At 46.5% G+C, this 11,173-nt stretch overlaps 1 protein-coding gene across 1 annotated transcript in view; it reads left to right on the forward strand.

Moving 5' to 3' along the window:
* The window catches only part of EIF4G3 (eukaryotic translation initiation factor 4 gamma 3), a gene marked incomplete at its 3' end in the record, with an annotated part of 356,444 nt that extends 350,224 nt beyond the window's left edge, over positions 1-6,220 (forward strand). The window contains 1 exon segment of the mRNA XM_034753512.1: positions 6,139-6,220. Coding sequence (XP_034609403.1) covers positions 6,139-6,220 — 82 coding nt within the window.
* Between the last annotated feature and the right edge of the window lie 4,953 nt (positions 6,221-11,173).

Genomic DNA, 11,173 nt, shown 5'->3' on the forward strand with positions numbered 1-11,173 from the left:
TTAGTGGGGTTAACACCTCTCTGCACCAGGGCATGCCTCGGTCCCCAGGGTTTAAGCAGTGTGCACCATGCCACAAGCCAATGCCTAGCCGTGATCCCTATTCTAGCTGTCTTAAGTGTTTGGTGGAGTCCCACATGCAAGAGCACTGTAGAATTTGTAAAGGGTTCAGGCCCTGCACTCAGAAGGACAGGGATAAGAGACTGAAATTCTTCCTTATGGAGGCAGCACTCCATCCCCCCTCAAAGCCAAGCTACACCGACTCAGCTCTGAGCACTTCTACCTTGGTGAGAAATGCTCTGGCTTCTCTGATGAAAAGGCAGTGTAGTTTGGCCTCTCTGGCACCAAGAAAGGACTCTTCTTCAGTTCTGGGACTCTCCACACAATCAGTCACATCTGGTGCAGAGAAAGTCTACTCCTCCATGGGATTCTCGGCACTGCTCTCCATCACCAGTGCCAAAAAAGAAGCAGAAGATGGACTGGAGACACTGCCCAACCCCAAGGACCTCCGTGCAGCTTCGGTGGCAATTCGGTGGCGGGGACGCCGATGGCGCAGCACCAGCAGACCTCTAACAGGCATGCTGCTGAATCCGCGTGACCAGCGGACCGCCCACAGGCGCGCCGCCGAAAGCTGCCTGCCTGCCGTGCTTGGGGCGGCAAAAAACATAGAGCCGCCTCTGCCAGAAGCTTCTCAGGAGAGTAACTCAGAACCTGGTGATTCAGGCAGAGGATATTTCAGAGTCCTCCCATGCTCTGGTGGATATCCTGGCACCATCCGGTCATCCAAGTGTCTTTGCCCCTTAACGATGCCATTTTGGACCCTATAAAAGCTATGTGGCAGACACTAGCATCTCTGCAACCTACAGCGAAGAAGTACTTTGTCCCATCCAAGGGATTCAAAGTCTTATATACCCAGCCTCCTCCGGGCTCACTAGTGGTTACAGCGGTGAACGAACCGGAGCACACGTAGCAAGGACCAACTTCAGAGACCAAGGATGCCAAAAAGTTAGATCGTTTTAGCAGGAACGTCTACTCTATGACTTTAATTCTTGGAGTTTAGTGTCTAAGTTCAGGCAGCTGTTGCCACAGGAATCCAGAGCCATGAAGATTGAAGAAAGAAGAGCGGTGGCAAAAGCATCACTTCAGGTGGCTTTGGACGCAGTGGACTCCATAGCATGAACCATGGTTTTGGCTGTGGTTATGAGAAAGAGCTCATGGCTGCAGTCCTCAGGCCTTCCCTGGAAGTGCAGCAAATGGTGCAGGACCTTCCCTTTGAGCGCTCGTCGCTCTTTTCAGAGCAGACAGACATTAAATTACATAGCCTGAAGGATTCTAGGGCCATCCTAAAACCCCTAGAACACTGGCTCCGTCTAGGAAGCATTTTTAGTCCCAACCATTGCCACGTTTCTGTCCACCTTAGTCTAGGCAGCACTACAGTAAGAGGCGGGATAGAAGCTATAAGAAGAGGCCTCCTCCCCAGTCCTCGTTTGCCCATGTGCCTGGCTCCACCAAACAATCATTGGGGTCTAAGCAGGCCTTTTGAAGTCACACTTGAGGATGGCATACCAGGACACTGTCTGGATCCATCTTCCCCAATTTTTGAGGACCAGTTATCTCACTTGTATCAGGCAAGGGCCCACATTATCTTAGATCACTGGGTGCTACGCACGATTGGACTGAAATACACCATTCAGTTCAATTGTTTCCCTCCTTCCCACCCTCCATCCCCCGTCCCTCTTCAGGGACCCTTCTCACAAGCAACTTCTAGCCCAAGAAGTGTGGATGCCCTTGGAGGTGGGAGATGTAGAGGAGGTTCCTCCAGAGCTAAGGGGCAGGGGGTTGTAGAACCCTGCTATTTCCTAATCCCGAAGGCCAACGGCAGTCTCAGACCCATCCTAGATCTGTGAAACCTCAATAGATTTATAAAGAAGCTGAAGTTCTGCAAGGTCTCCTTGGCCTCCATTATCCCTTCTCTGGATCCAGGGGACTGGTATGCCACCCTCGACTTAAAGAACGCTTATTTTCACATTTCAGTCTTTCAAGGTCACAGAAGATTTCCTCTGATTCATTGTGAATCGGGTACACTACCAGTTTACTGGGCTGCCTTTCGACCTGTCTACACCCCTTCGGGTATTCACGAAGTGCCTGGCAGTCATTGCAGCCTTCTTGAGGAAGCAAAGGTGGAGGCAAATGTTTGGTTAAACTGTCAACCTTCAAGAAGATAGGTCTGTTGATAAACATGCAGTAATTGACACTCTCACTAGGTCAAAGAATAGAATTTATAGGGATGGTCCTCAACTTAGTCCAGGCCAGAACCTTCCGGAGACCAGGTTCCAGGCCCTAGGCACGGTCATAGAGAGCCTTAGAAACCACCACCATGGCAAGAAACTGCGTAAAACTCCTGGGGCACATGGCCTCATGCACTTAAGTGGTGCAGCATACAAGATTATGACCTAGACCTCTCCAGACTTGGCTAGTGTCCGTGTACCAGCTGGGCGAAAATTGCTTGGACATGGTTCTCACACTTCCCCCTTTGTTAATCACCACTCTCCTTTGGTGGTTGGACCCAAGGACACTATTTGTAGGTGTCCCATTCTCAAGACCACATCTGTCAATGTCTCTTGTTACTGATGCATCTGCGCTGGGTTGGAGGGCTCAGCGAGGGCTACTCAGAACCCAGGGCTCTGGTCCCAGGTAGAGCTCTCGCTACACATCAACACGGGGGAACTCAGAGCAATGTGCCTTGCCTGCCAAACGTTCCAGCCCCACCTGGAAGGCAAATGCATGTTGGTACTTACAGACAACACAACAGCAATGTTCTATATAAACAAACAGGGTCGAGTGTGCTCCTCTCACCTATGCCAGGAAGCCCTTTGCCTGTGGGAATTCTATATAACCCATTCAGTCCACTCAAGGCCTCCAATCTTCTGCACACAGAACAAGTTAGTGGATCGTCTCAGCAGATCCTTCTCCAATTATGAGTGGTCCATTCACCCAGACATCGTGAAGGACATTCTGCAGAGGCGAGGAGATCCCCAGATAGACTTGTTTGCAACGAGACACAACAGGAAGTGTCTGCAATTCCTGCTCCTTCCTGAATCACAGCCCAGGCTCACTCACAGACATGTTTCTTCTCCCTTGGAAGGACCATCTCTTTTATTTTCTCCCATTCCGCTCATACACAAGGTCCTGCTGAAAGTCCGAAAGGAAGGAATGAGCCTGATCCTGACAGCCCCGGCCTGGCCACGTCACCAGTGGTTTACCAGCCTTCTGGACCTCTTGGTGGAAACACCAATCAGCTTGCCTCCATTTTCAGATCTAATCTTCCATGACCATGGCCATCTATATCATCCAAACCTCAAGTCCCTTCATCTCACAGCCTGGAAGCTCCATGGCTGAACCCCTTGGAGCTAACATGTTCTGGACTGGTTCGAGAGGTCCTTTTAGGGATCAGGAAACCATCCACTAAAGTTACGTACCTGGCAAAGAGGAAAAGGTTCTCTGTCTGGTTAGCACAGAAAGGTGTTTCACCCACGCAATCATCAGTGCCATTCATTCTGGATTACTTACTTCACCTGAAGCAGCCAGGGCTATTGGTGTCATTGATAAGAGTCCACCTGGCTGCACTTGGGGCATTTCACTCATGGGTAAATGGCTGGTCCATCTTTACAAACTTGATCTGAAGTAATTTCCTCAAAGGCCTGTACAGACTGTACCCCCAAGTGCTACAACCAGTCCCACCCTGGGATCTCAACCTGGTATTGTTGAGGCTCATGGGTCCCCCATTTGAGCCATTGGCAACATGTTCTCTCCTCTACTTGTCCTGAAAGGTGGCCTTTCTGGTGGCCATTACTACGGCTAAAGAAAGGTCTTGGAGATTAGGGTTCTTACTTCAGAACCTCCTTACATGGTATTCTTCAAGGATGAGGTCCAGCTGCACCCTGACCCAGCCTTCCTGAAGGTTGTTTCACAATTCCATAGTAACCTGGACATATTCTTCTAGTCTTCTATCCAAAACCACATGCCAATAGCCAGGAGCAGAGATTTCACTCACTAAATGTCAGACATGTGCTTGCCTTCTACATAGAAGGACTAAATCATTTCGGAAAACTACACAACTCTTTTTGGTGGTGCATGAAAGTATGAAAGGTCTTCCAGTCTCAGCCCAGATAATTTCATCATAGATCACTTCTTGTATCTGCACATGCTACGACGTAGCGAAGATCCCTGCTCCGTGCCTGACAGCACATTCCACAAGGACACGAGCATCTTCAGCTGCATTCCTGGCAGAGCTCCCAATCCAGGACATCTATAGAGCAGGAACATGCTCTTTGGTCCACACTTTTGCATCATACTGTGCCATCACTCAGCAGGCCAGAGACAATGCTGGATTTGGCAGAGCAGTGCTACAATCTGTTTGTCAATGAACTCCGAACCCTCCTCCTATACCTGCTTGGGAGTCACCTGTATTGGAATGGACATGAGCAAGCACTCGAAGAAGAAAAAATGCTAACCTTCCATAACTGTTGTTTTTTGAGATGTAGTGTTCATGTCCATACCAAACTCCCACTCTCAGCAGGACCGTCCTTAGGATTTATGGGGTCCTACGCAGTATTCTTAAACTGGTGCCCCTATGCTCGGTGCAACTGGTGCCCCTACGCCGGTGCATTTGGCTCTGTGAATATGGCCCCTGCCTTCTGCTTAGTAAGGAGACTGCAGCATGCACTGGGTGTGCGGGAGCTGATCCGCTCTTACCTGCTGTCCCGGTCATAGGCGTGGACTCCATGGGTGGGAGCTGCAGGGCTGGAGCACAGCGGGGAGGTCAAGCACCCCCCAGCATGATGAGAAGTCGGTGCCTATGATAGTGGTGGTGCCCCAAATTTTCGGGTGCCCTATGCAGCTGCATATGCCTAAGGATGGCTCTGACTCTCACCCCCACCCCTCTGTTGGAGATAGCCAGCAAGGAGAAACAGAGGGGGTGGCAGGGCCCTGTATCTGGCACTATGAGGGCACGACTCCAGGGGGCACCAGAACTGACCCAACGGATACCACTGAGGGGAAAACTTTCCGGCGACGGTGCTTGAGGTGAGCACACACCTACATTGAATGGACATGAGCAACACATCTCGAAGAACAACAGTTGTTACTGATTTTTAGTAACTGATTTTTATTCAATTAAATTAATAGCAGGTTTAAAACAAATAAAAGGAAGTTCTTCTCACAATGCAATGTCAACATGTGGGACTGATTGCCATGGGATATTATGAAGGCCAAAAGTATACCTGGGTTCAAAAAAGAATTAGATAAGTTCATGGAGGATTGGTCCATCAATGGCTATTAACTGAGATGATCAGGGAATGCAACCCCATGCTCTGGGTGTCCCTAAACCTCCAACTGCCAGAAGCTGGGACTGGATGACAGAGGATGGATCACTCAAATTTGCCTTGTTCAGTTCAATCCCTCATCTAGCATTGGCCACTGTCAGAGACAGGATAAACCATTGGTCTGACACAGTATGGCTGTTCTTATCTCGATGTATGCTTGCAACTAAATGTAGGTCAGCACCATTTCAGCTTTCTGTTGTTAACACAGTTTGTCAGAAACAGGTCATTTTTCTACTGCTGTAGAGTCAGCATGGTCCGGAGGAGAGATCACAAGACTGAAAGTCTGGGAACATCTCAGTTCTGGTTCTGGTCCTGGCTTTGTCATCAGCTCTCTTGTAGATTTGGGCAAGTCATTTAACCACTTTGTCAGTTTCCAGTCTGTATGATGAGGATAAGGCTCACTTTACAGGGGTATTGTGTAGTGTGACTAATTAAAAATTGTCTATCATTTTGGAAATGTAAAATGTTGTATAAATGCCAAGTATTATTTCTCTAGATAAATGAATAGTGAACGTGTGTAGTTCAATAGATTGTAGTGTTGATTACAGGAGATATATTGGCAAACATTAACACAGCTGAGCTATTTTCAAGAAGTTTAATGGGGAAGATGAATTTTTACACAAGGGATGGATTGGATTCCTACTGCAGCAGCTTTCACTGAACTTGCACTTAGTGCCAAATTCAGCAGTGGATTTTGGAAACAGTTTCTGTTGTACATTAGAGTGCTTTTAACTGGTCCATTTACTCTTGATTTCAGGCTAATCTAGATGAAGGCCAAATGAGTTCACCTACATTCCTTAGAGCTTTAATGACAGCAGTTTGTAAAGCAGCCATTATAGGTGAGTAACTTTCAAGCTAAGGCTGTACAAAACAATCAAATATGAAAGTAATGAATTTACAGATTACTTGGGTTTTAACCACTTATTTTTCTGTTTGAGGCTGGCTAACCTTTGATACAAATTGTGCATCAAGATTTTTTTCTCCCAGATTGTACAGTTTTAGTGCTGGAGAAAGTGAAGTACTGATACCACTGTCAAGAGCCAGTCATAGTGCAGGAGAGATGTGCCACCTGCCCCTTCCCAAACATAGGTCTGCCAGTGCCCCTCAAGTCTTTACCTGCAGCACCTGGGTCCCCCTTGAGCAGGGACTTCCACCTCTGTTGATTTATGCCTGATTGTTGATTTTCCAATGTAGATGAAAATCCACTAGATGCTATTCTGAAACAGGTTCTGTTTTTTTCTGGTGCTCTAAATACAAAATTGGACTTAAAATCTTTGCAGAGGTCCCCACTGTCCATGGAACATGGAGAGTGCAGTATTTCACTTTCAAAGTTTGATACTAGAGAAAAGTAAATTTATGTGGCTTAAATACTGCTGTTATTTTCCTCTGAGATAACAGGAATCATGAGAATGTGCTAACAAAGCAGCTACTATTTTACAGGTGTCTGGATTGAACTGTCTGTGAGGTTTCAGCCTTTCAAAAACCATTCTTTCAAGTGTTTGCTCTTGGGATGGGTGTGATTGAATTTCATCTCACTGTTGCATGGATTTCAGAGAGGCCAAAATCCAGGGAGAGCTTTTTTCTCTGAGAGTATAATCTTCTTGAGGCCACCTACTGTTAAAGTCTAGATGCTGCAGGATTTTATCATTCATATTTAGGGGTTTCCTGATACATCCTTGCTCTGTAAATATCAGTAATGTCTTGTTCTGGTTTTGTTTTCTATCATCTCTATCTAGGTTTATTTATTTTTGCTCAGATTTTCTCTATTTTACTCTTTTGTTTATATGCTGGCTAAAAGTTGCTGAATATTTTTCTACAGATAACTCTTCCCATGGGGGTGTACATTTTTGTCGACTTCTAGCAGGGTTTGATATACTTTGATTTTCTTATTTGTGATTTAGTGTTCTATTCCTGTTTGTCTTTTGAAAGAAAAATGTCCTTGTAATTATTTCAAATCTCTGGGAAAAAAGAAAATGTTCAGCCTCTCTTTGTGTGTTCAAGTATTCAAGTGCATGTGCATACATGAAGGCTAGATAGAGGCCTCACTGAAAATGTGGTCCAGAGTTTTTGAAAGTGTTCACTATATTTGGGGAGTGGGAAGCATTGAGAAGCAGATTATATATTCTTCGAGTAGTGTCCCTAGGAGCACTCCACTGTAGGTGTATCTGCACCCCTGTGCCTCTAATGGGAGATTTTAGGTAGCAATATCTGTTCAGTGCTCTCCCTTCCTTATGGTCTGCCATGGCCAAATATGATTTTATTATAGAAAACTCAATGTTTTTCTGGACCATTTACCGAAGACACAAAAGGAACAGTTTTAGGCTATTGTCAAAGGTCAGTTAATATCCAGAATGGCACTACAGACAGCACTGGACACAGCCTATACAGCGGCCCGCTCCATGTCTGTGGCGGTGGTAATCAGGCGGGCTTCTTGGCTACATCTTTCTGGTTATCCAAAGAGCTGCAGACAAGATCTCCCATGTGAAGGGCCCACTCTTTGCGGAGAAGACAGACTTTTTTCTTCACCCCTTGAGGGATTCCCAGGCTACATTATGCTCCCTGGGAATCTACACTGCAGGACAGAAGAGAAGATATAGCTTTCAGCCACAGCACAGGTCATGACCTCCTCGGTACCCACCATCTCAGTGCTGTTATGAGCTGCAGCATAAGAAGCCCAGGGTTCAAAAGTGGAAGCAGTCAGCACCCCAATCTGCAACCTCTTAGACTGCCTCTTCTAAGCACTTTTGATGGGTTGGTAGAACCCCGAACAATTATACTTTGAAACATTAGCTGCTGCTACATGTCATGCCCCTTCAGAAATTGCCTGCCCCTTTCACAGCAGTTTGGAGACTATCATCTCTGACAGATGGATCTAGGAGATTATTTAAAAGGGTTACGCCATTCAATTAAAGTCTCTCCCCATTCTCTCTCTCCTTCCCTGTCCCTCTTCAAGGACCCTTCTCATGAGAACGTCCTTCGTCAGGAAATAGCTCATTTGTTACGCCTAAGGGCCATAGAACCAGTCCTGGCTCAACTCAGGGGCAAGGGATTTTACTCACATTATTTCCTGATCCCCAAGGTGAAGGGAGGTTAGAGACCCATTCTAGATCTAAGGGCATTAAATAAATATGTGAAGGCGCAAAAGTTCAAGATGGTCATGCTAGCAGCCATTATTCCAGCTCTAAAGAAGGAGGTTGGTTTTCAGCCCTCAACCTACAAGATGCCTACTTCTACATCACACAGGAAATTCCTACGATTTACCTTTGGGCAGGACCATTATCAGTACAGGATGCTCCTATTCGGCCTCTTGTCCACACCCACAGTATTCTCCAAGATTCTCGCCGTCATAGCAGCATATCTACAAACATTGGGCATTGTCTACCCATACTTAGACGACTGCCTCCTCAGGGCTCCCTTGTTCAAGGACACCATACAAGCCACCCAGATGACCATGCGCACATTTGCACAGCTGAGCCTGCAGCTCAGCTTACAGAAATCAACACTGTCCCTGGTACAGTGACGAGTTTATGGTGCCAACCTCTACACAGTACAAGCAAGAGCACTCCTCTTGCTACCCAGCTTCAGCACCCTCACAAGTCTCAGAGAGACTGTTCAGGCCAGCCCCCAAACATTGTCCAGAAACTGCCCGCAGCTGCTTGATCATATGGCAGCATGCACCTTCGTCACCCCAAATGCCCAGATGTTCATGAGATGTCTTCAGATATGGCTCAGTTCTATCTATTCCCCGAGCAGGGACAGACTAACAAAACTGCTATCACTGCCCTCTGCAGTAAAGCACTTATAGACTGGTGGAAAGACCCATCCAATGTCCGAGTAGGCATGCCATTCGTGCAACCACCTCTGACTCCCTAATAAGCTGGGGAGCTCATCTACATGACCACAAGGTTCAGGGCAAGTGGGCTTCCACGGAAGCAACCCTCCATATCCATCTTTTGTAGCTAGCGGCTGTCAGGAACATCTGTGCACACTTTCTCCCTTTCATCAAGAACACACACACGAAAGTCATGACAAACAATATGACCTGTATGTTTTACATAAATCGCCAGGAGGATGCCAGATCTCCTTCCCTCTGCACAGAAGCACTCAAACTGGAATTGGTGCATCGGTCACAACGTGCTCATCTCAGCAATCTATTTACCAGGGATACAGAACGTGACAGCTGACAGTCTTAGTTGAAACTTTTCTCACGACCACGAATGGGAACTGAACTCAGAGATGCATCGAGACATATTAGCCCTTTGGGGAATCCTGACTACAGATCTCTTCACTACTTCCTGGAATGAGAAATGTCCTCTTTACTGCTCCAGGGCTGGCCTGAGGAAACATTCATTGGGAGATGCCCTCATCCTCCCATGGGACAGGGACTTCTTGTATGCCTTTCCCCATTTCCTCTTCTAGCCAAGATCCTGCTGAAAATTCAATGAGACAAAGCGAAAGTTATTCTGATTGCCCCCTTCTGGCCAACACAAGTCTGGTTCCCTTAAAGTACATCTCATGGCCATAACTGCTTTCCACCGTCAGGTAGATGGATGCTCAGTGTTCCCTCACCGAGATTCCTTAAGGCAGGGGTTCTCAAACTGGAGGTCGGGACCCCTCAGGGGGTCACAAGTTTATTACATGGGGGGTCGTGAGCTGTCAGCCTCCACCCCAAACCCCACTTTGCCTCCAGCATTTATAATAGTGTTAAATACATTTTAAAGTGTTTTTAATTTATAAGGGGGAGGGGTCACACTCAGAGGCTTGCTATGCTAAAGGGGTCACCAGTACAAAAGTTTGAGAAACACTGCCTTAAGGGCATTGGGAATCTCTTCCCACATGTGAGACCACCCGCTCCAGCCTGGGATCTTAACCTAGTTCTCAGGGCTTTGACTAGACCTCCTTTTGAGCCCATGGCAACTTGGTGTCTCTTTCACCTGTCCATGAAGACAGCATTTCTAATTGCCATCACCTCAGCTAGGCACATAGGAGAAATAGCAGTCCTGATGGCACACCCACCCTACACAGTTTTTTTTAAAGACAAAGTAATTCTGAGGCTGCCTCCCACTTTTCTCCCTAAAGTTACCTTCACTTTCCATATGAATCAACAGATCCACCTTCCTTTTTTCCCCAAAATCACATTGTGATAACAGGGAGGCAATTCTGCATATGCAAGATGTTAGAAGCATTCTACTTGGACAGGACTAAGGACTTCAGGAAGTCCTCTAAACTCTTCTTTTCACTTATGGAAAGATTCAAAGGCTCCGTGATATCGGCTTAAAGACTATCCAAATGGGTCTCGGGTTGCATTAATCACTGTTACCAAGGGTGCAACCTGTTGCCTTCATCTGGAGTTTGTACGCACTCCACAAGGTCAATTTCTAACTTGGTCAAATTTTTTAAAGATGTTCCTATCGCAGAAATCTGCAGAGCAGCACTTTGGGCTTCTGTCCACACTTTCACAGAACATTATATGATCACTGGAGATTCAGCCTTTGATGCCATCTTCAGCTCCACAGTACTCTCTGTAGTAACAGAGTCTACTTTTTGAAGCCCCAGCCCTCCATGGAGAATACTACTGTGAAGTCATTTGCACTCTCATTACCACTACAAAAGTTATTTTTCCTCCCTTGGTATCCTATTGTTAATTGAATTGTCTTGTTAGACTGACCTCACACTTGGTAAGGCAACTCCCATCTTTTCATGTATTTATACCTGCTCCTGGTATTTTCCACTCCATGCATCTGATGAAGTGGATTCCAACCCATGAAAGCTTATGCCCAAATAAATTTGTT

This window comes from Trachemys scripta, chromosome 19 (genome assembly GCF_013100865.1).
Source record: "Trachemys scripta elegans isolate TJP31775 chromosome 19, CAS_Tse_1.0, whole genome shotgun sequence".
Classification (NCBI taxonomy): domain Eukaryota; kingdom Metazoa; phylum Chordata; order Testudines; family Emydidae; genus Trachemys; species Trachemys scripta.